Genomic DNA, 25,893 nt, shown 5'->3' with positions numbered 1-25,893 from the left:
AGTCCCAAAGAGAGACATTGTGTAGAGTTATATGTTTTCTATGTTTTGTCATTAATCTTGTTTTTGCATGCAGAAAACTTCTTCAATTATTTTCTTCATCCACCAGTCCTGCACTGTAAAAAATGAGATTAGGGATATTACAGTAAATAAATTAAGTTGTACCCCAGACTGGGTTTTTGCCTCATTTGTGTTCTTTAAATGATAAGATCACCTAGTGTACTGTATATATGCTACATGAATTTCAGATGAACAGGCTGCACATGCTACACATAATACTCAATATTGCACTTGAAGTTTGGCCTTGGCCCTCTGTGTTCTAATAGCTAGTGCTGAAGTGAATGTATCTGGCTGCCTCTCTTTGTCTCCATCTCCTGCTCTTTTACAGGACGGGTGCCTTTTAGCAGCTCACTTCACAGAGCCCTACAAATAGCAATTAAAACGGATGTGCTACACTAGCTCTGTATGGGGAGAGAGAGAAAAAGAAAGGAGAAATGAGAGGGGACATGAGTGAGGGAGACAGAAAGAGAGAAATAAAAGAGAGGAAGTATGCAAGGGAAAATGTACAGCAGCACCTCTCCTTCAAAACCATGACTGATACCGTGTCTATTGATCTTTATTACAATAGCAGCAAGCTGTAAAATGTTTGATGGTTTTGTACAGATCTTAGTCCCCCTCATTCATAATTACTGCTACACATGTAGAACCAAGGGCAACTTCAGAAGGGGCGCTGTTTGAAAAGCTGCTGCCAGACTGTGGGGATGATGGGAAATCTCGACGGGGCCTCGCGGTAGCTCCAAGCCCTAAGGCTATCATTCCTGCTGCTGAACACCTGCAGCAACTTAAGTTTTACAAAGATGAAATTATGGAGCTGATTTCAAATAAGAAATGAGAACAACCTCGTCTCACAAAGTAACTGTGCTTTATTTTTTTGGCTGTTTCTAAGAAAAGTCGGTAGCACTCAATTTGCAGAAATTCAACATACTTTCAAGTACAGGCAAATGCAAACAATGTTAAGAAATGCATGTTTGTGTGTACTATATATCTATACAATGCAACCCTCTCTCTTCCTCATGCCCTGCTTTGTCACTTGTGTGTCTTTACACTCCACCATGGAGAAGTTTGAGTTGAATGCTACAGCAATAACTGCTCTAACTCATAACGTTGCAGGCCTGGAGGAACACACTCTGCTCCAGCCTAAACAAACAAGCAGCCCACAGTCTTCACAACTTATCATCCCATGCTCTGTTTTCTGGGACAAAAGTGTTGCAGCAGTACACCAAGAACCCCCAGGCTGGCCCTGGTTCTGGCTCTCCATTTCCCCTCTCTGCTCAAATTTTTATGTCTTCTCCAAGTGGGAGCCTAGGGAGATACAGGACAGAGATTGAGAAGAAAACAGAGCAGGGATACAAAAAAATATATATTTGGATGTGTTCCCTCCATCCCTGTGACATCGCACATCAATGGGATACAAAAGCAGAGGGGATTAACTATAGGACAGGAGTTTGAGTTGAGAAATTCACATGAGGAAGAAGTGTGTGTGGAGAGATACAGATAGAACAATGAAGTTGCTGAGGTCAAAATTAAGGGAAAAAAATAGACCATAAGTGATTACCATGTATAGAGACAGAGACATAACATGGGAAATTCAACAAGATATTGAATGGAAACACTAATGATGAAACATAACCATGCTGTATCAGTAATTAAGACAGGCAAACACAACTGACAGAGAAAGGAAGAGGACAGAGAGTTCACAGAGAACAGTGTCCTAGAGAGACGATTGTTGCTTCCAGCAGTTGAGGACAGGGAAAACAGTCTAGCCTGGCACGCCCTGAATAATGCATCACCCTCTCTGCAGTGGGGCAGATACATATGGGTGAGGGGAGCACTGATTTTTGCCCCCTGGCATTGTTGGAGATATGAATAATGGATAGGTTAAATGCTTGTGTTAAGTACGAATTAGTATAGGGACTGTTTGCTAGTTGTATTCATGTAATCATTTGGTTTGGACTTTACAAAAAGGAACAAAACAGTGTCTTATATGAGAGAGGTTGCAGTGTATTTTCTCGTTAGCACAGCTCTCACTCTGGTCGTCGTACATCTCCAGCAGACCAGTGTCTCCTGCAGAATCCCACCAGATGCTTGAGCCTCTCGTGTCACCCACTGCCTGCCACTGATTAACATTTAACAACCAGGGAATACTTTGTCACCGAAAAGAAAAGCAAACTTTGAGCTCTTGAAAGCAACGTTAGAGAGGAAGAGGGAGGGAGGAAGAGGGTTAAAGAAAAAAAAGGGGGGGAGGAGAATAAAAAAAGAGCATGATACACAGAGTACACAGGAAGCATTTTCACATAGCATGTCATGTATAACTCATGAAGTCCTGACAGAGCCGCATGCACATTCCTCATTCCCTTTGGCTGTCTCCGGCTGGCAGCCGGGATGAACAAGTTGTTCAGGTCTTTCTCTCAGTCCTTCTTTCTCTTTCCTCTTTTCTGCTCTCTCCAGGCTCTAGCACTGCTCCCCCAGGCTAGAGGTTACGATTTTGGAAAACGGGATGCAGGAGCATGGGCAGCTGTGATGGCCAGCACTGGGCTGCCATGCTGGTGGTGCTGGTGAAGCTGGATGCGCCCACAGCTCCAGAGCAGAGCATTACAGTGGGCCCTGTGTTTAGACAGTCTGACAGATCTCAACCTGAGCACCCCGAGAACCCGGGGAATCAGTACCCAACGCATACATCACCCAGCCAACATCTACATCCCCCACCTCTCTCTCTTTCTCTCTCTCCCTCTTTCTGCTTGTCTGTTTTGCAAAGCTATCTGGGCTTGTGTCTCTTCATCCTTCCCTGCTTGGAATCTCTTTCCTGACTTTTTCCCTCTGTTTCAATCCCCTCTCTCTTTCTCCCTCGGTCCCCCTTCAACTCTGCTCTCTCTTATTCTCTCATGTTTCTCTCTCTGTCTCTCCCTCCCTCTCCTTTTGAGATTCAATAAGAGCCCTGGAGGCAGGAGAGAGAAAACAGGGGGGTGTAAAAACATCTATGGCTTTATTTACAAAGGGCCCAGGTATTGCCCGGCGTTAAATCCGGGGGAAATGATTTATTTTCCGCCCATGTGTGGCACTGATCCCCGAGGCGTAACTCAACAGTGGACTGGCTTGGTGCTTGCAATTTACGGTGGCTGCAGAGGGTCATAAAGGAAGAATGGATTAATCTGGAACACGACATAAACAATATGACTCTGACAGCCCTATTAAAACCTGTGCTACTCAGCATCAATTCTCTTTCATGCTCTCGCTCAATCTTTCTGTGGGTGGGAGGCCGACTGGTTGCTCTGGAAAACTGACCAGAGCTCATAGCCTTGTTATTGTGATTCCCAGAGTATCAGATTCAGAAAAGGGGGGGGTGTTATGCATCTACATATAGCAACCGGACCTTTTAACTGTTTAGCCTTTGGACATCATCGGGGGTATCAGATGTACCGGGTCCGGAGTGGAGGCTCCCACAGTGCTCGTTAGGCCCAGGCCGAGAAGGCTTCCTGTCCCAGCTCTGGTGGCCTCTCATTTTCCACGAGCTGCGCTTCTTTTGGGAATGTGCTGCGCTCACTTCTTCTGGCAAGGAGCCTCTGTCTGTAGATGTGTGCACAAATTTGTAGGGAAAACATGTCATGCATGTGACACATGATATGGTTTAGTAGTGGATGCACATGCCCTCATAGACACACACACACGCATACATGCACACACATACACAAACAGTTGTCAGCTGCTCCCTGACCCCCTTGGGAAGGGGTCACTCAGCATCTTCAGTGACCCCAAATGGCACACACCCACACTCACACTCACACTCACACACACCCACACACACACAAACACAGCTTGTCATTTCGATAGCTCCATCTCTGTCAGGGACAGGTGTATGCTAAGCCACACAGAAAACACCCACACTGAGACAGCATCCATCTAACCACAGAAGCTTTTAACACATTTAAAAACAGCATTTCCAAGATAGCAACCTGTCTCAGAGAGGCAGACGGAGTGAGCAAGTGAGATGAGCACAAATAAGGAAAAAGTCCCTGAACAAGACACAGAGTTACTAATTTATGTCTAGCAATGGTTGAAAGAAACAGAGGCGTCAGGCAAGGAAAGAACAGCCCTGAAATTGAAATCAATAAGTTCATTAGACTGCTGAGCCAGTTCTTGCTGCCCCCTCCACTTCCCCTGCAGACAAACACAACAACACATAAAAAAAACAGGGGCGAAACAAGGCTTGACCTATGTCCACTAGCCAAGCATTCCATTTATTTAGCCCTTATCGCAGGCCTGATCTGAAGAGGCAGCTACACACTGATAACGCCCCAGGATAATAGCAAGACCAGACAGGGTCTGACCAAAGAGAGACAGCCCAAAGAAAAGAGAAAGCGAAATAAAGAAAAATGCATTTGGGATCTTCTTGACATTCGTTCTCTGTTTTCCTTCATGTACACACACACACAATGCTGAAATACGAGGGGCTTGAAGGAAACTTTACAAGGGTTGTTTTTTGCTGCTGCCTCTCTTGTTTGAACCTGTAATTTAGTGGATTCCCATCAAAAAGTGAGAGGATAGCTTTTGTGGATGCTCGGTTTGACAGATAACAAGACCCAGGCCCTATCTGCAACAAAAAGACAGAATAACAAATGCTGTTGTCTGCATGAATGCGGCTCATCTTTCATGCAGGGGTACAGTATCAGTGCAGCATATTGTGTGTGTGGTACAGGCATGCAGAAGCAGAAGTTTTTTACCATCTGACTGACCCGAATAGTGTTTCTTCTTGTACGGCAGTAATCTCCAGAGCCCTGCAGGGTAGTAAAGATCAGTACAGCTGATGTCTCCCTCCCCCTGAAACAGGGCCCATTATAGCTTCAGACCATATCAGCAGGGCCCTGTAGCCTGTGTCACACCACTTCCTATTGCTGATTTATGGCTACAAGGCTTATGGGTGTTAGCATACTGCATATTCTCACAGTGACACATGCACACACACTCTCTTCGGCACACACAAAATCAACGAGGCACAAATTGTTCGTGACCTGAGCTCAACTTGCGGCACCAGAGGTGGTCAAACCTGTCTTCAAGGGCGCCTTTATCGCACAGACAGCCCCCTTTTTCACCTGCAGATTAGTGCACAGGGCTAAATGGCCTGGCTAGACCAAGACCATATCTCTATTCACTCAAATGAAATACAAATGGACTTATATATATCTACAAAAGAAAATCTTTACTCCAATCCCCCTTATCCTAATACCTATGCAACTCTATATGACATTTCTTTCTTCTTTTTCCTTCATTCAATCACAGAGGGGAGAAAAAAAAGTGTTCGCCCTCTGCCCGGAGGCTCAGGGAGTCGCCATCCCAAGGGGTTTCTGGGAACGCAAACATACTGCTGCTGATGGCATGCCGCTGTTCGTTAAAGAGTTCAACAGAAGCCAAAACGTTTGTTATGGGCTCATTTCATTTCCTGGTTAGAACTGTCCAACGCTGCGAAGCAAATGTGAGAACAAGCGTTTACATAGGAAAGCTCAAAGGAAACTAAGAATCAAGCTTTTTCCTCCCAAACAGAAACAAGAGCAGCTACGGGGAAAGGGTTGGAGGAGAGTTGAAAAGAGGAGGTAAGTGGTAAATGGTCGATGTTGGAACGCAGAGGAAAGTGCAGTGTATGGTAACACGGTTAACCAGTGGCTCGGCTGATTGTTGTGTCAACAAATGTTCGCTATTAAATTCTCTGATGTGTAAGCATATCTGTCAAAAAGCATTTATTCCATGAAAAAAAACTGCAAATATCTGCTTTCTGTCTAAGAATAGAAGCATAAAATGTGAATCAAAAGGAAATTTAAACTAATATGCCTCCCTTTACACTCAAATTCAACCTTTACAACATTGCATTTCCCAAGAAGGCATTAAGATTTTACATCTTCTATTCGAGGTCTCTTGCCGTGTGTACAGCTGAGCTTTTTTCAACACTATACCGACTACATAGGAGTGTGTCCAGAGGCGTTTCACAGCTTATCCATATTTAAGACCTGGAACTTACTGGCAGGGCTTAGCCCCGGGCACCATACAAGTCAGGCACATATATATACAGGAGGCTGGGCAGTGGAAGAGGCCACTGTTGACCATTTATTTATGAAGTCAAAGCTCTGTGGCAACAAGCTATCCGCTCTGAAAAAGCTTAAAGCGCTTATATCCAACGCTGAATATTTCATCTCTGGATCGCTTCTCCTTTTGAGTCTTTTTCAAGGTAAGAAGTGGGGGAAACGGCACAAACAAGAGCAGAGAAAGAAAGAAGGAGAGGACAATGCAGGTGATGCAAGAGCCCTCTCTAACCCAGTCAAAGTAAACAGGTGGGGCTGGGAAAGTAAGAGACAGAGAAAAAGGAAGAGGGGAGGGAGGGAGGGAGAGCGGGTGCTGCTTACAGGCCTGTTCAAGGTCAGAAAAAGGAGAAGCTTAGTATTCTCTCTCCCTGTCTTGTCTTGCGCTCGCTCTGGCTCATTCTTTCGTCTCCCACTCTTTTTCTGCCTCCCTCCTTGCCCACCACAACCATCTCGGAAACTAACCCCACACCTTTTATGTGTTAAAAAAAAAGCTTAGGGTGAGAAAAAGGGGGCCTCGGAAAACAAAATGTTGTTGGGCCCATGAATTGACAACATCCAGTGAATCTTTCCATCTTTTAAAAGGACTCCGGCTGTTATGAAGCCAGGATACAGAGCAGAGAACTCTGGTTCACTGAAAATGTAAATACAGCAGACTCCTTCTCTCTTTCCTCCACCACCTCCTCCTCCTCCTCCTCCTCCTCCTCCTTCACTTTGCTCTCTTTCATTTTGATCTGTCTATCACTGGCCTATGTGTGTGAGAGAGGCGGCTGGCAGGTGGCTGTGTGCAAAGGTATTGAGGCCTATGAAATATTTACCAAAGCAATAATGACTCCCTGGACGGAGTGAGTGGAGGAAGAAGGCAAGGAGAGGAGGGAGGGAGGGAGGGAGGGAGGGGGGCAAGAGGAGAGAAAGAGGAGAGTGAAGAGTGCCTGTCTTTTTTTTGGTGTGTGTGTGTGTGTGTGTGTGTGTGTGTGTGTGTGTGTGTGTGTGTGTGTGTGTGTGTGTGTGTGTGTGTGTGTGTGTGCGAAGCAGGGATGAAAAAAGATGAAAGAGGCAGACCTGAGACTTTCAAACTTTAGTTGTTCTGACTGTGGTGCTTAAAATATCAAAGTGCAGACGGCAGTGATTCCAAACACACTGCAGCAGTGAAATTTGTTCCTTTTTATGACCGGTAAATAAAAGGCATGATAAATTAAATATAAGACCCTGAAGCTCCCTACTTTAATATCATTAATGTCTAGTAAATTCATGCTACAGCACATAAGACCTTCCTTAGATCCTTTGTTGTTTAAATGGTTACCGTTTGTGTTATTTTGATGAGCAACCCCTGCTGAGCTGTTATATAGTCATCCAAAAAAATCTCCTGTAAACAAAACCATGTTGCAAGTGTTGCTTTTTTTCTGCTGAAGTTTAACTTTCACGTTTTAAATTTCCACGTTCTGTTGATATTTAGTAAGAAAAGAAAGGTATCCTGTTGCTTTGGAATTATAAAAAGGGGCATCATGGATCCATAAAAGACAAAAAAAAACTAGTTAAAATTATTTATTTTGGGTGAAATAAAAGGGGATGAGAAATGTGAAAACTCACACTCAGCTGCACACTAACACACAACTTCTCCTTGTAATATTAGCCTCTCCAGGGCTGTTCAAGAGAAAAAATTCTAAGACAGGTGCCCCTGTAGTGAGTCTTTAATGCATGGGCCTCCTCTTGTTTGCAGAGAGCACTCTGCACCACACTGTGGGCCAGTTTGATCCGGACAACCAGCAGAGCCCCTGCTTCAGAAGAGACAGGGGAAGGAAACTCCACTGCCGAGCTGCTGTTTTCCCTTCATAGCATTACCAGGATGCTGGGGTGGCTCAGAACAACAGTGAGCTCTCTAACCCAAGACTCTGGGTTAAGGATGGAAGGAAGGACTGCCTCAGCGCTGCAGAGGTAGGGGGTCCGTTTGGATGTGTCTACAATGGGAGTGAGCTGCAGATAGAGAGCAAGGGTTGGGACAAACAAACATGAACCTTTGCACTGGTTCACTCTGAGAGACCGCCGCAGATGAGAGAGAAAGTGTATGAATACTTGAAGTACAAAGGCTGCTACTTGAGTTTAAAAGTTGAGGAGAGTGTTTTTTCTTATAGAACCAAATCAAATTAGTTTAAAAAGCAATTAAGGAATAAAAAATCCACCAAATAAATCATACTTGTAGAGGATGTGGTTAACTAAGTTTAGAAGAATAAATCTTAAATTCGTACAGTAATTATGATGATGCCCTCTGCACTCTAACGATAATCAACAACACTGAAGTCTTACACAGCTCATTTGAGCAGTCGTAACCGGCATCCTGTCACCACTTTCCTGAAGCACTCTGACTTAGCAGGACGCTTCACTGCATGTAAGCATGGAAGATTTATGTCAGCCTGTGAGTATGTGTCCAAAACATGACACTCCCTGTGTACTCCCTGAAGCGAGAGGCTACACTTCCTGATCAGCAAGCCTGACACACTGGACAGCTGACCTTTGACCCCTCATTTCACCTGAGTCGCAGAGCGACCTCACAGCCCAGTCTCTGGCTCCTGCAGGGTTGCCGGGGTCACAGTTGACACAGCAGTTACTGTGTTATGCTGAGCTATGAGAGCCTCGGCACATCAGCACAACCCCTTCACTCAGGAAACCAGTGTCAGGCCAAATGGACTGTACGGACGGGTCTGTGTGTGTGTGTGTGTGTGTGTGTGTGTGTGTGTGTGTGTGTGTGTGTGTGTGTGTGTGTGTGTGTGTGTGTGTGTGTGTGTGTGTGTGTGTGTGTGTGTGTGTGAGTGTGTGTGTGAGAGAGAGAGAGAGAGAGAGAGAGAGAATTATATTCTAAATCTTCTAACTCTAATTATTTTTAGTCTTATAATATTTTGATGTTAATTGTTATTAATCTGCCCGACTCATTATTGTAGGCATCTCTCGCCCTTCACACGAGGAATGTCCTCCCCTCCAAATATTGATATTTTCCCCCTCCATATATCTTTATTCATACAAACTTTAATTTCTCCCTGTATGTAGATATTGCAACACTAAGAGAAATAGAAAAAGAAGACAGATAGAAAAGATTGAGCACCTTTTAGAACAAATGCGTCATGAGGGCTGTTCCAAACAAGCCAATCTGTATGATCCATAATTGATCCGCGTGACAGAGTTTAGTGCAGCGCCGCTCATGAGCCACGTCTGACAAATGGCTGGACACAACCTTAAGAGCTGACCTACACACAACTAAGAGAGGTAGGCAAAAAAAACCCAGAATGAACGTACAAGACAGCCTAGAGAAAAATCTATGCAGCCAGAGTGAAACCGCACTTTCTGATGAGCGATGTTTAACAACAACTGGACCGGCGGGCAATTACCATGATTGGAGTGCAGCGCCTAGCGAGAGCCATCCAGACAGAGTTAGTGGAGAAGTAGCGTATATCCCCACCCTTCTCCCTCCTCCATTGACCACAAAGGCCCAGTGCTCATTAGCATGCATGCTTTTACAGGCCTGGCCCGAGGAGTCGATGCTCTCCACTTTATTTATTAGTAAATAGAGACAGATGGCGATGAGGAGGTAGTATCGACTAGCCATAGCCTTTTAAACAGGAATCAATGGCAGGGGTGGAGCATTGAGATGGGGGGCATTAACTTGCTAATATAGCTTTATGAAATGAGCCAGGAGTGTGTTGTGGCTTCTGAAGCTGTGTTTTCTGTCTAGAGAGCAGCTTCTTTTTGTTGTTTACCTTCATTACTTAACCACAGACTTACAGGACTTGCCACCTGTCAACACATTTTCAAGTGCATGCATGATAGACCATCAATGCCATCGATTAGCCAAGATGTCATGATGGAGGTTTTATTTTACTGACAGAAAAGCATTATAACATAGGTTGAGTCTTGGACTGAAGCAAGCGTGTGTTGTTGTTGTGTGCGACAAGGTGGGAGGGTCTCGTATCTTTCAGACTGATGGATGCACACACTCGTACAGACACAGTTGCAGTTTATACAGCTATTCGGGGGGCGGGGAGTTGTCAGGACAGTAAAAAGACACTGTAGATGTCCACATTTACGCTAACAGCATGCACTGACGAAATTCATCACAGTAGTGGGTATTGATTCTTGGGGGTGTGGCTTGGATCAGTGTTTGCAGTAAATGTATCAGTGTTTAAGGAGAGTAGGCACGTTGCAGAACAGAAGTCATAAAGTGTTAGGGAGATGGATTGATAGATAAAGACAAAGTTGTGGAGCATGAAGAGATCATGTCTCGCCTATGACACGCAGCGGAGACTCACTGTAGAGCTGCTGTCAGAGGTCATCTCCATCATCTATATTAATAAGTCTTTATCATCTCTTAGCGCTGTTTGCAAGCACAGAATGATCCAACATAGAGCAACTCACCCACCCCCCCCCCTCCACACCCAAGTGACCCTGCAGCCCCCTGCACAGGGACTGGCTGAGCTGCAGTGAGCCAGAGCCTTATACCACCCACTGCTGAGGCAATTAAGAGTTTAACCTGGATGCAGCCCGGGGAATCCAGAGAGAGACTCCAGTCAAATAGAGCAAGGCTCTGCAGAACGACTGGGAGGAGGAAGGGAAAAAAAGGTAGACACAAGTCAGGTGAAGGTAGAGAAAAATGCTGTGAGAAAGGATGAAATAAGAGGAAAGAGGCGGCAGAGGAGTGGGAAAAAGAGGGAAGCAAACATACAGACAGAGTGAATCTGAGCACAGTGTACACAGCGCTCTCCTCCATGAGAAGAAGGTCACCGGCTCCCTCTGAGGACTCCCTTAAATAAAGTCCCGTATCCTGCACTTTTCTGTGCAAACAACCTCTTCTGCTCTTTATTAACTAAATATGAGGGGACTTTGACCGGGGGACAAAAATTCAATATTTTCCCCCCACCAAATATTTAAACCAAGCAAATAAACAGACAAATAAATAGATCTCCTCTGCCAGGGGAGAGGGGGCCAGCCAGTCCCCTGGATGTAATTTGACGGCCCACTTACTAGGAGGGCCAGAGCCCAGTGCTACTCAGACACTCATTTGAAGAGCTGTCAATCAAGGGGCAGCAGTGTTGGCTTTGTGGATGTGTGCATGCGAGTATATGTGTGTGTGTTTGGAAAGGCTGGCCAGCAATTCATCCTCAAGGTTGGAGCAGATAAGGTGAGCGTCTCTCCTGATGAATGCATCATACCGTCCTACTCTCCTTACTACCTTTTTTATTCCTCCATCCCTTAGATCCAAGCCATACCACTTTTTCTTCCCTCCAGCCAAAAAAAATATCTTAATAATGATGTAATGATCACCTTTTTATCCTGTCTGTCTTCTGGAGGTACACCAAACATGACTGTGATGGATGCAGAAAGATGCAGTTACACTGTTACTGCTCATGTGGGGCAACTTTTTTAAAATACTTCATCTTCATGTATATATTTTTTGACTCAACGAAACGTAACAGATTAAATCTATTACATGAAAATGAGACAACTTCATTTGACTTGAAATGCATGTTGCTAAGTGGGCTAATCCGTATATTATGAACAAATCAAGAGCATACAAAGTCTACCAACAAATGTTTAAACTCCAAATCAGACCCATAACAGAAGCCATGTTTCGATTTCCTTGATACCTCAGCGGAGCAAAAACAATGAAATACAGCAGATTTATGTGGCAAAACTTTCTAAACAGCAACACTTAACTCTTGCTAGCTAGCAGCTGCCTGTCAGCTGTAAGTGTCAAGGCCAAATTCCAACAGATCTGTGTCTGGTTCGCCTCCGATCCATCACGGCACCGGATCTGATAGGTTTATATTCTAGTCAATCTGTTAACCCCCACTGGATCCCCTCCGTTGGGTTCCAGCTGCATCTCTGATCCGGCAGGTCGGAACGCAACGGATCAGCTATGCAAGACTTCTATTTTTGCCAGATGCCGGAGCACGACACATCAACCAAGTCAGGCACCAAAACAAAATAAAAACCTGGTTAATTTTCAGAATAAAACACTCCGTGTTATCGTTAGATCGTTTTTAATTTAACTATGACAAAAAAATGTCATTTTGAGCGGAGCCAGGCCTGGAGTCATCAGGTCAGAGGTTTTTCAGAGGACCATAAAGACAACATGGACGAGGAGAGGAGAAGGAGAATCCTTGTTTCAGTGATCATCATTCGGTCACATGACTCCAGCTGTCTGGCAGTCCTGCTCTGTGCTGCGTTCCGAAAACGCAACCGGTGGGAGTTGACGGACTAGAGAGCACAGAGCCGGACTGCTGCGGATCGGAGGCAGACCGTGTCAGTGTTGTACTCTGTGATTATCCTTCACTAACCTGATCCCACAAACTCATTGTGTTTCACTGAATTGATAAAAGACTTGTGCTAACTCATGCATAAGAAACTGTATGAGTGTTTGATATCTGTGAGGGTGATCTGTCCTAAGTGTCTCCCTCTAATAATGCTAAACAGTAGTCCTGTTCACCACAGCAAATACTATTTTTCTTCCTACTAATTCATTATGTTTCACTTGTGTTGTCATTCCACAAGTAGTGATGGCTCATCAGAGCTATCATCTTCCCCTCTTTTTCTCCTTGTTCTACCTCTCCAGAATGAAGCCTAAGCTTTTTTCTGTCTCCTGCTGGGTTCTAGGGGGGAGGCAGAGAGGGGGAGAAGCTGGTGATATCAAAAAGTCCTTTCATCCATTTTAGATGAGATGCAGATGACTCAATTATGCTTGGCCTGACATCAAGACCACTTGGCGGAGGAGCTGCTAATGCTGGAAAACGATCCATTTAATCCCACTGATATGAATGGCAGGGCGCTAACAGGGCCTCCGATAGTAAAAGAGTGAGACAGGTATGAGCGGGGATGCTTCATGGCCACTCCGGAGAAACAGAGCTCAGTGTTTGTGAAGGGTGGGGAGGGGCAGCAGAGGGGACGAGGTCTTGGTGAAGGAGAGCAGGCGAGGATCAAAAGATGCTGTGTTTAAGTTTTACTAAATTGAGATTATGATGCTTTGACAAAGTTGTGTTATCTTTTTGTCACTGGTAACAGCTAATAGGAACTCATCAGAAGGAGTTCTCCAAGGCCTACCATTTTACTTGCACAGGAACAAAGAAGCAGAAGGTATTTTACATCTTCAATTAATCTTAAATAAATCTGAACGAAAGATACAACTATGACATTTTAAGGGAGCTTCTTTGAACTGTATCAAGAGACAAAGTAAAAATTCAGCCCGAGGTGCACAAGAAGCGCCATAAAAGGATGAGGAGTAAATTAGAGAAATGGGTCAGTCGCTGCAGATTGGAAATAAGAGTCAGAGAGATAAAGAGAGCCAGGTCCTGCAGGACAGATCATATCGGGGCTGTTGGTCACTAGAGCCAGGGCCACATTGGCGACCCACAAACATGCTCTACATTTGATCAGACAGCTGTTTGATCTGCAAGTCCTTCCTCCCCCAAGACTCTTAGAAACACACAAACATTCATGAATACACACACACACACTCATCATGCCATACCCTGTGCTCATCAGAGCTGCTCAGCTGCCAGCCTCATGACAGCATCAACATCAGCATCAAGACCGCTTCATTTTTGGGCTAATACTGAGTGAGCTGATGGGCAGTGAGCATGTCAGTGTTGATCAGCCTGCTAACAGAGAGGAGGGATGGTTAGTAAAAAGGGATGCGTCAAAATTAAGAAATCAAACAGAATAGTCAGTGAAGGGAGGAGAAGAATATTATTGCCCGGAGCAACATTTATTTGGTATATTTAGTTAATTTCTGTCAGATATGATAACAGAATGGTTTTATATCTTGACTTCGTTCAAGCTGCTGTGAGGAATTTTAAATGTGTGTCAATCTGGGTGACCCTGTTTACAAAGCAACATGTCTTATCTCTTTGCTGATCTCGTCCTTCGAACGCCTCAGTATTCACTGCTGCCTTTTAACTGTCAAGAATATCACTCACTCTGAATCTGTGCTGTAAAAACGTAAACACTGGCATTTCCAGTCTGTGTGCTGCATGCAACTCACTTCTTTGGACACAACTGCAGCAAGCCTTGTGTTTTAAAACCCTTTATGGGGCGAGGAACCATGGTTGGTAACTTCCACACACACACAAAATGGCACCCCTCCTACTTCCCAGTGAGGTCAAGAGGCATGAAATTTACACCCAGCCAATCAGCAAAAATCACTCTAAGTCACAGAATGCCCCAACGTGGAATTTGACCAATCAGCAGAGTCCTGGAACACATCAAACTTCCTTTTTACTCTGAAGTTGGATAAAGACGCTTTATCGGCTCCGCCCACTTCAGTAAATAAGGTGTGACATCAAAACAAACCATGGTAAGTTGACAAAACTCAAGCATTTTATGCTAAAGTAGTTGTACTATGTGATGACATGTGTGTTGTTTGCGGAGAAATTGGTAGAATAAGTGAAATTATGGCATGAAAAAATATAGGCATCATATTTGATCATACGCCCTTGTTCAAGTAATAACTTGAGTTAGTATGATATTGACATTTTTGGACATACGCCCTCCTTGTGTCAGAGTTGAGGGCACAAATGTAGTAAGAAACAGTTCAACAGAAACCCGAGGTGACGGGATGCACCTATAGGTACTGATAAACTGATATATAATTGTAAAATGATGATGATGATGTGACAGACCCTAACTTTGTCACACCCACCTGCAACCTGGATATTGCCCCTTGCCCCATGTTCTATGTTATGTTCTTATGTTCTAATGTTGTGAAATAAATGTTCTTTTCACCCCTACATGATTTTTCTTGTATTTCTCATATACACTATTCTTTGAATTTTTTTTACCACTACAGGGCAAGGAACCATATTTGGGAACTTCATTGACCTCGATTTTCTACATGAAAATGAAACATGTTGAAAAATGTCACAAATGTTAAATAGTCTTGTTATGTCCTCCAATAACACTCTAGGGTTGAAATTTTGAATTTCAAGTATTTCAATGAGTGCCGTTCAAAGGGTTAAAGCATTGGAAATAAATAATAATCAGTCTCACTGCTGATGGTCTCGATGCTTTTGTAGCTCATAAAGAGGCGTCAGTATTAATTCGAGACGGTTTCATAACCAGATAACACTCCTCCAGGAGCTTTAAATGACATTTTATTCAACACACACACTAAACTCTATCTGATTACCTTTTTCCAAGAGTTGTAAATCAAGCTAAGATTAATACGTTGTGATTTGCTTGTGATTAAATTGAGCAGCTATAAAGTTCTCACTCAAAAACAAAGGAAGGTTTGTTTTAAATATGTAGAAGTCACCCAGTTGAGAAAGCTTTTGGCCTGACTCGTTTCTGTCAGAGCAGTCACTGCAGAGTGTTAACACTGACATGAAACTCTGCACTCTGCCTCTTTTACGACCTTTGGTGCAATTAACAGTTGCAAAACATTAGTGCTAGTGTTGCTTCACAACTAGTCAATCAAATCGGTGTTTTGTCGGTACTGAGTGGTGTTTGTCTGCATCGGTGACAAATGAGTGCAGCCCATCCCACTGCTGACAGCTGCCCCAGAGCGGTGATGCTATCTTCAGCTCTTCAGCCCGCTTCTACAATTACTACTGCCTCTGTGGCCCCGGGGCCTCCAACACCAGCCTGCACTCTGGAACCTGCGACACACACACACACAAACATTACACACATCTTTTCATTTATACTAACAGGCTCACAGAGAGCTTAACACATGTATTCATTCTTGTAGAAACATAACACAGATAGTTTTAAGTGGATTGTACTTACACAGAGGAATGTTCCCAACCAGATTAAATACAATTCCGTTTGTCAGTCTTTACTGTAACATAATACAGTAAAGGGTTGAACTCAGGTTCTGTTAGTTCAAAATATATGATAAAATAATCCTTCAGTGACATGGATAGTGTCATTATTCACAAAAACAACATAATAAATCTCTTCAATTCCACACTTTAATTCACCCATTGGATATATAAACAATTTCCTGGTTCCATTTAACTACAATCAACCTCTGCCTTATAGCCACACACCGAAACATTTGACTGGGATATGACCCCAAACCGATACCTTTCCCCACCACACCTGGTTATTTTATCTCCCCCTGCACCTATTGTTGGCTGGCGGCTGACCCCAGTCAGAACAATGCATACCTGTGGCTCTCACCAGCGCTATGTAATTGTCTTTTCAAGTGGGGCCCTTTTCCAGTCGGCCCCTGAGGGGAGAGTGCTCCACACTCATCCATCACTCAGTCACTCAGCCACTACAGGAAGTAGTTAACATGGGCGACCTCTGGGGTGGCTGTCCACTGTTGGTAGGGGGGTTGTGGAGTTGAGGATTTTGGAGGAATAGACAGAACATCAGCCATCACTTCATCACTGGTAGTGACATCATTCAATCAATCAATCCATCACTCACTCTGTCGTAGAAGATGTTTGCTCTGCTAATCCAGACAGTTCCTTTTAAGTTTTGAGAAACCAGAAACAAGAAGCAGCTGGTCAAAAAGAAAACCAGTGTGAGACCTTTCTTGGTGAGCAGAGATCAGATGAATGTGTTTACTAAACGGAGACTTTTTGCCTTATAATGGTTTCAAATAAAAAATATGAAGGGTCTCAAAGTTTTTGCAAATAGTCCTGGGAGGTAGGCTGAAGTGGGTTCCAAATGGAATGGTAATCAATCCCATGTTAGTTGAGACATTTTTCTCAAAGCTTGGCCCACACTCAAATATTTTGAAAGTTATAACAGGTGTACGTAAGTTAAAGACCTCACACATGAAGACAAATCATGATACATTCACAGTTTTGTTCTTACAGTGTTTGGAGTGCAACAGTAAGGCCAAAACAGCACGCCACACACTGACAGATTCCATTTACTTAAAACCACAATCCTGACTCTCAGAACTGGAAAACAAGCTAAATCTCTTGTTGGAAAATATGACTTAGAAATAAACAAACATGGACGATGAGACGGTAAACGTTGCTAGCTGTTTGGCTACCTGGTATATCCAGGTAGCCAATGTTTATTAATCTTCTTCTAAGCTGATGGGGGAAGTAAAATTGCTCTTGACATGCGTCACACCACAGGAAAGTAAGGCAGGATAATCTTCAGAACCAGATGGCCCAAAATATGTACCCTGCTCCAGCCCACGAATGTAAATCCTGAGTTGAAAAAAGGCTTCATTGACTGGGTCCATGAATGTTAAACAAACGTATATGAAATATAGTTAAAGATGTGGGAACTGTGAATATTAGAGCACATTGTTTGATTCCAAATGGTGGTTGGGCCATGCCACTACAAAGCCTGAGGCCTCAGTGAGATAAATTCAATAATATTACTTTGAAAATACAATCCTGTTGTTTATTCCATAGAAATCAGTTTCTATTGAAGTAAGTTGGCAGCATTGAAACAAGAACTGAAATAAAACAAACAAACAAATGGTAAGACAAATAGTTTAAGGCAAGTAGTTTGAGGGGAGCAGTGATAGAAAATCTGTTTTATTGCTTTTTAAAATCGCAAAAGCTTTGAAAGAGAGTGAGCTTGTCTGACAGAAATTTTGTTGCAATACATGAAAAGAAAATATTGGTTACCCCTTTAGAAATGTACAAGAATGTATTTATTCATTCATCGTATGGTACTGGACCTAACCCGGTGACAAATGCTGGCACTGTCAGTTCTGTTACAGTTAACCTGACCCATCAGAAGAATATATTCATGAACCTATGTGCATGTATGTATGTACTATTGGTCTTGATCTGGTGTGAACATACCCTGGTGGTGAGCTACTCCCCTGAATAAAGGATCTTTGTTATTGCTGTCCTAAGCAGAGATTGTAGGGAGAGGCAGAGCACAGTAGCTCACTTTTAGCACTGTGGACAAGTAAAGACACAAAGACACTGTTTTGAGAGTGGTTCACAATATGAGCAGGCATGCTATCAATGAACATTCAAATACACATGCATGTGTGAAGAAAGGCGCGCACCTGTCAAATGTGTGTTTTTCCAACCAGGCGTTTTATAAAAACCGACAAAAGCACACAAAAGACCAAGCAACACAGGTCATTGGATAAAACACTGTTTTTTTATTTACTGCCATTCCTATTGCTTCAGACAGACAAGCTGTGGCGCAGGGAGCACAGAGTGATTCAAACAAGTCAACGCTACTGCCGATCTACAAACAAATCTCTGACAACAACAAACAACGGAGGCGCAGCAAAAAGAAGAAGCAAGAAGAACAGCGTTTGGCAACCATTAACATCTTGGAAAAAACTTCAGAAGTAAAAAAAGGAGTGCATTCTGCATTTTTAATAGTAAACAGCGTCTCTACTTCATCATGAACTAGATAGAGAAAGGAATCAAACGAAGAGGGCTGCTACACTGCTTTGACGTCGGCCCCCTTTTCCACCCTTTTAAGCTTTTTTGAAAGTGGATTTTGTCAGAAGCTCCGGATCTTTCTCTCATTCTCTCTCCCTCTCTCTCTCTCTCTCTCGGATGGCCCGCAGCATTACAGGGGAATGTGGTGCTCTACACACTTTAAGAGTAATTAAAAGCGATTGAACAGCTGTAATTATGAGAAACGGCGGTTGTGTTCCGGGTCATTCTATCAGAGCTGCCTTTCATCAGAGCAGAGGCAGAGGGGGCCCCGCTGCTACTCTCTGTTTCTCCATATGCGAATCTTCAAGAACAACTGGCAGGCTGCCTACAGGCTCCCACACACACACTATCGCATTCACACACACACTATCACAGTCATACACACACGCCTTCATGTCGACAAGTGGGACAGTGAACACGCACAAACACACAAACCAACAACTGATCACATGTATTATGAACACATACAAACACTCACACATTAATATGGCACAAGCGCACCTCTGCAGCGTAAACTCTAAACAACACATTCTTCATGTTCTTCATTGGGTGACATTCATAACTTTCTTGTACTCTTTCTTTGGTCTCTTCAGGTCGTTCCACGGTTGAACACAATAATAAAGGGGATCACTATACACAAGTGAATGCAATGCCAGGTGAGCAGTTTTTTTTAACCATTCTATACTGTATTATAACACTGTGTGACAAATAGAAAGCATATATGTATGTACTGTACTGTGACTACTGAAAATGAGTCAATCCATTGATAAAAGCATATCTGGGTTACATGAGGTTACGTAACAGAATACACAGAAATAATAAATAGTTACACATGTATGCTAACACTGAAATGCCGGTTCCACTTATATTTCGTTAGACCATTGTGACACTAGTAGCTTGTCGCTAAGCGTTGCGCTGTTAGCATGTTACTGAAGCACTATTTCGACACTATTGTGGTGCTCTGGTTTCCTTCCAGACAGCTCCAAGGTGCAGCGGCTGAGATGCCGGGGACATCTGGGGTAGTGGAAGGGGGAGGGGGGGTAAAGGGGGGGGAGGGGGGGGGGGGGGGCACGTTGATGCTCCAATCAAAAGGAAATCAATCTTGGTAGGATTACAACGGAGGAGTGTTCAGTGGTCTGTGCCCTCAGATGATGTGGGGCGCCATTCAAAAAAGCTGGTGGGGTATTTTTTTTTTCTGTCTTACTACCTCTGTCCATCCCTCACATTCTGGTGGAAAGAAAAGAAAAACAAGGAATTGGCAATGGAAAAAATTTACTTGAGGAGTTTTTGCTAATAATGATACTGGGTGATCAAAGCTTTTGTTGAATGACATAATGCAGGCCGCGAGGAACCAACAGAAAACGCTGTTGTAGTGTAGGGGTGAGTATTGGCAAGAACCTCACGATACGATACGCATCCTGATACTTGGGTCAGGATACGATAGTATCATGATATATCACAATATTGTGATATATTGTGATGTTCTACACAGTTAACTAAGAAAAAATAAAGATGGTGTATATGTAAATCACACAATAGTGTTCAAAATTGAAAGGACAAATTAAGTCAAAACTATCTGATTGTAAACAACTTTTCCACTTCATTGTTTTTGAAGTACTGAAGTCGTATTTTCGTTCCAACTTGGCTAAAATATGATTATTATTTTTTTTTATACAAAAAATCGACATTAACCCTCCTGTTATGTTCATTTCTCTGGAACAGAAAGAATGTTCCTGGTTCAATTTGACACGGGGCATATTCAATTATCCAAAAGTGTAAGAACCCCAAAAAATCCCAATAAACTTTTTTTAAAATCAAATTTTTAACTCCATTACTAACCATTTAAATCAAGATTTGGTCCATTGGTGTTCTTTAATTCTTACAGATCATGGTTCAATGAGGATAACTCACTTGTTTTTCATTAAAATTAATTTAAAAACTTTTTTAAAGTACATTGGAAAGCCCTAAATATAAATACAATAGTTTTACACGACATAGACTTTTGTTTATTTAACTTTAATTTTTTAATTTTTTTAATTTTTATGAAGTGATGTTGATAAGTTAACAAGACACCTCTTCAGTCACATGCTGCCCAGATTTTTGTGCTGCATTTAGCTGGTTTGGAAGACATATATTGCCTAAAACAGACTTTGAAAGGGTCAATTTGACCCGCAACATAACAGGAGGGTTAAGAGTTGAAATATCGATATTATATTGGAGGTCAAAGTATTGCAATATACAGCGGTATTGATATTTTTTCACACTTCTATCATAGTGATCAACCAAAAGGAGGACAGAGATTGTCTTACTTCACAGCGAGGTGCATTGTAATGGGCATTCCAAATATCTACAGTACTAATTACTGTATATTTACAGTTGGAGTCTTTAACAGGCCTCTATGTAGAGTGTTTTTTTAATATTTGACAGCAGGTATGTGTGTTCCCAGTATTTACACTGGATAGTTCGGAATCAGGCCAACGGTATGATGACTCGAGCAGGTTTTGTGAACACTTCTTGAAGTTTTTCACAAATTATTTTACAATAATGAATGTATATGTCTTCCCTTAGAGGCCCCACAGTGTAGTTTTCCTATTACTTTGGCCAGCTTGGTATTCTCGACTTGCTTCGTACCGTCCACATTTTTTATCTGACTATTCACACAATGGTTTAATTGTGAGAATAAAAGCATTATTAATCAATCAGATGAAGTAATGAATGTACAAGTGATCATTATGCTGCAGAATCTATATGCTGTATGTGTGCAATATGTACAGAAGTGAACTCACACTCTTCGACATCTTGAGCCTACCTCCAGAGCAGTGATTCCACTCTGTTGATGATGTCAGCCAGATCAAAGGGTAGTGGCATGCCGGGGTCATCCACACCCCAGAAGGGTCGGTCCACTGGGGCCTCCTCAGGGGGTAACGTCTGGGCCAGACTGGAGTGGCACCTGAGGCGAGAGTACACAGGAAACAAGCGCACCCATTAACTCCTCCTTCCAATCAAAAACAACTGGTAGACACTCATCAGGGGTTAGGACACAAGTCACAAGGCACGTGCAAAACTTTCTACCTGTTATTCATTTTGTGAGATGTGGGACCTTGACCTCAAGTAAAGAGTACAGACTGCCAAACTGAGCCAAATGTGTATAGAGCCGCTTTTTCAGATATATCCGTAACTTTTCTGAACCCAACAATGAGAGCATTTGTGGAGGGTGTAAAAAAAAAAGAAATCATTTTCATTCAAACACACATTTTTTTTCCCCCATCTGGTGTCTGCATTGACTGACGAAGGCTTGCAGGGGTCAGCTCCAGAAATATCAAGTTGTTTGGTCAACAGTGTGTGTTTGTGTGTGTGTGTTAACTTGTCCCTAAACACACAGTGGGTGTTGTGTGTTTGACCAGGAGGCAGCCGGCTTGTGTGTTTCCTCTGCTTTTTATGACTGCTAATAATACCGGGCTCAATTACAACCTCCGGGATACAAGAGTAAGTGTGTCTGTGTGATCCTTGAGTACTCAAGAGACTTTTAAGTTCTTTGTTCATATATATAGAGTTAATTTTCTCTGTTTTTAAACCTCCAAACCAGCTAAGCCCATTGAGCAGAATGCATTCAGGGGAGTTGGGGAAAGTAATGTGTCAGGAGAGTGTTTCCAAAGCAATAAATAGCTGCAACAGTATCAAGCTGATGAGAAACCATGATATCATGCGTCACGATGAATGCCCCTTTCATTTTACACACACAGCAGGATGCTTTCACAGGAACATCACTCACTGTTGTTGCAATCATGACAGAGCAGTGACAAATCCAGCCCTCTCATGTCACAATGTGATTTTTTTATGATTAATAATCTGGGGTTAGCTGTAATTTCTTCCGTGTTTGGAACCCCCCACAGACCTCAGCCACATCTTTTGTCAGACCAGTGTAAATATTTACTGCGGTGACTTGGTGTTGCTCTCTGCTGTCATTGTAAATCTGCCCTCCCTCTGCCTCTTGACAGATGAGAGTGACCCCTGACCTGGAGGTGCAGGAGGGAGGGGGTGAAGGATGGCATTTGTATGGTGTGTGTGCAGTGTGTAGTAGTGTGTGTGTGTGCTTGGTGAGTGGTGTCCTAAGACTTTCCTTCCAGAGCCAGGAGGCCAGTTATACTCCCCACTCAGTCATCATGCCAGGGTCTGTCCTATCATATCCCTCCGCCCCGTACACAACCGAAAAACCTCAAACAAACCTCACACACACAAACACACACACAACCACCACCACCTTGTGGCCGGTGACTACAGGACGGGATGGAGGGGACACAGAGGCTGAAGAGAAGGATATAGGGGTCGGTTATGGATGAGATGAGGGGATGTTTAAGTTGTCAGGGGACAGCCGGGGGCTGCCACAATTTGTGGTTATATATTTTCACCGGAGCCACTTAATGTTCGCCTGGCTCTGGGCCTAAGTGCTGCATTTTGGTGCGGTTAGCCCTTTAAAGAGCTGCTGCATTACGGTGGTGAGGAGTAGCATTAACATCCACTGTTCCAATATATCTTCTGTGCTCTGGATCAGGGCCTGATAATAGCATCTGTTAACATGCACTAAGTACCATTATGTAGCACATCACTTCATAAATAATACGATTAGGCGACCTTGGGGCTTTGCGACGAGCCGTGTGTTTAAATGTTCTCATCATTTATTTAGGGTGCGAATTAAAGGAAGCGCCACTTCAGAGGAGGAGGAGGAGGACATGGCTGGCATACATATCTAAGGAGTGAGCAAGAGCAAGAACTGACCCAGACAGCACACACTCACACACACACACACACACACTGTGTGGTTCTGCTGACATCAGCTTAAGGACACCATAGGCTAAGGGATCCCGGGCCTTTGATTTGGCCTGGTTAAGTATTCAAGCAGTATAGCTATGAGAGAAAACACCACCCTCTTTTCAGCTGCCCTGACTCATACTGAAAGGCTACATACCATAAAAACCCGATCCGACGCCTTCAACAGAGCTGCTGCATTTATCTGACAAGGGATCTTGCAACATTAGCTTGCAAATAGAGGACTCCTGGTTTACCAGAGATATAAAAGATATCAAGGCTGGAAGACTATCAAAGATAATACAGTGTAGGTAATTCAGCACACACTTTTACACAATCTACCACTGTTCACAGAGTGCCGTCTCCTGACTGCTAAAATGGAACCAAACAAAAAGTCAATATCAAGCGAGGTGCCTTAAGCTCTCCGGGGCTCTTGCTAGAAATTCAGTGTAAGCCACAGTTGCGTACAAACAAGGCTCACCAAAAGACTTTCCCATGGCAGAACAGCCCACCTTAAAGTTAAGGTCAAAGACAAAGAGGTGTGTGTGGTGAGGGGGGGGGGGGTGGTGGTGGTGGTGTGTTAAGTGTGTTTGTGAGTCCAGGCTGTTCCAATGGATTAACCCCAGACAGATATGGGCCTAACTATCCCATCTGGCGCTCGGTCAAGAGAGATTGGCAACACAATCACTCATTTCAATTTGCCCTGAAACCTTATAGCCTGGCAGGCCCCCGCTCAAATGGTATGCTAATGTGAAAGGTATCTAGGATTCTATCGCCTCTATTCCACAGAGGCCTTTCCCTCCATGCAGCACAGTGCACTTGAACTGCGGCTGGGGCGGGAGATCCACGGGCCCCTCGCTGCAATAAGGGCCGGAGCCCCCTTTGCGCTCAAACTAACCACTTTAGCTAAAGTGAGTGTTAATTATGGACAGCCAAAGCAGTCAATAAAAGGTTAATGTAAAAGTCAAAGGATAAATTCCTTTAAGTATTGCATCATTCCACCATCTCCAACACACTGCTCGCAGGTCTCCTAATCAATACGTTTTACTGTAATGCGCTCCCCATCGATTCCCACCCCCCCTGCTCCATGGTCCCGGCTCCATCACTTGGTTAAAGAAAGGAAAGTGAGAGGAAGGTGAGAGAGAGAGAGAGAGAGAGAGAGAGAGAGAGAGAGAGAGAGAGAGAGAGAGAGAGAGAAATACGAGTAAATAAAATGATTAACCTGGGTTTCACTTTGTTGTTCCGCCCTTCGTCTCTCTCTCTCTGAAAGGCTTGTTGGACGAGTGCAGGGTGGTCCAATATCATCACTGCCATCACCACCATCCCAATCATCAGCATCATCAGCCCACTCAATCTCTGGCCCCGTGTGTAATTGTGCAGCAGTACACTCAAGCAGAGGCCATACATTAAAAGGCCCTCTGCTCTTAACAGGATGGAAATCCGCCTAATAGACAACATCAGTGCTTCCAACTCTTGCAATTACACTGATAAATGCACGATAGTGTCAGGCAAAGTGAAAAAGAACCCGGAGAACATAGATAGGAGACAACACTTATTGCATTATTGCTACAGGAGGTCATTTGTAACCTCATGGGACTAGACAGCATGTGCTGACCCTGGACATCTTCTCAGGACATGGGTGGAGTCGGGTCGTGCTGATGGAGAGCTTTTTGGAAAGGACGTACAAAGGCATATATATTGTTCTAACCTTGGTGTTCAGTTGTTTAATTTGAAAGTCATGAAACTGACCTTTCCTTTGTGCATTGATGTGGTAAATGTGTTTAAATGTTCTGTTTTTCAGTCCGAGCTGAGGAAAAGTAGAACTTGATTCTGACAATTGTCAGAGACTTCACAAGCTTCAGAAATCATGGCTCAAGGAAAACCAGTCATGTGATCACTGATTTAACCATTGTACACAACAGTCTTAAAGATATACAGTTGTGCTCATAAGTTTATATACCCTAGCAGAAATTGTGGGGTTTTTTTGGCCATTTTTCAGAGAATATGAATGATAAGAGAAAAAAAATTTAGTTATTGGTTGGGTGAAGCCATATATTATCAAACAGCTGTGTTTACTCTTTTTATATCATAATGATAACATAAACTACCCAAGAAATCATACATTCTGCCAAGGTATTTAAACTTATGAGCACAACTGTATGTGTTAATGTGACATACTGACGTGACTGAAGTTTTGTATTGTTTTCAATTCTTAATTCTTTATTAGGATCCCAGTTAGCTCACACAGTGTGGTTGCTAGTCTTCCTGGGGTCCACAAAAAACAAACAAACAGTTATTCAAAATCACCATAAAACAAAAATGCAACAGCAGCCAACCATAAAAGTCAAAAATGAAATGCTTAATAAGTGAAGTATCTCTGCAAATAAACAATAAGTAACATTAAACTACAAAATAATGGAAACAAAAACAGAATTGTCACAAATACATGGCACCAAAAATTTATAAAACAAAAAGTTTCAAAACAGTGTCGACATAATAACGTATAAGAGAAATTCATCAGCATGTGTTTTAGGAACTTTTTAAAAGAAGATCTGTTTTTGATCTGTCTCATGTTAGTGGGGATCACATTCCAGGTA

The 25,893-nt window shown here is 43.2% G+C and overlaps 1 protein-coding gene across 2 annotated transcripts in view; it reads right to left on the bottom strand.

Annotated features, from left to right (window-relative positions):
• Positions 1-18,178: 18,178 nt before the first annotated feature.
• The window catches only part of fto (FTO alpha-ketoglutarate dependent dioxygenase), a 136,848-nt gene continuing 129,133 nt past the window's right edge, over positions 18,179-25,893 (bottom strand). Inside the window, exons 9-10 of one of the 2 annotated variants that reach the window (XM_034680706.1) lie at positions 21,277-21,440; positions 18,179-19,717 (exon numbers count right to left, since the gene is read on the bottom strand). In XM_034680706.1, coding sequence (XP_034536597.1) covers positions 21,296-21,440 — 145 coding nt within the window. In that variant the 3' untranslated portion in view covers positions 18,179-19,717; positions 21,277-21,295. The remainder of the gene's footprint in view (positions 19,718-21,276; positions 21,441-25,893) is intronic. The other variant, XM_034680705.1, reaches the window with a different exon arrangement.

This window comes from Notolabrus celidotus, chromosome 3 (assembly GCF_009762535.1).
Source record: "Notolabrus celidotus isolate fNotCel1 chromosome 3, fNotCel1.pri, whole genome shotgun sequence".
NCBI lineage: Eukaryota > Metazoa > Chordata > Actinopteri > Labriformes > Labridae > Notolabrus > Notolabrus celidotus.
Note: the sequence above shows the minus strand (reverse complement) of the source record. Positions and strands in the feature narration are given on the sequence as shown.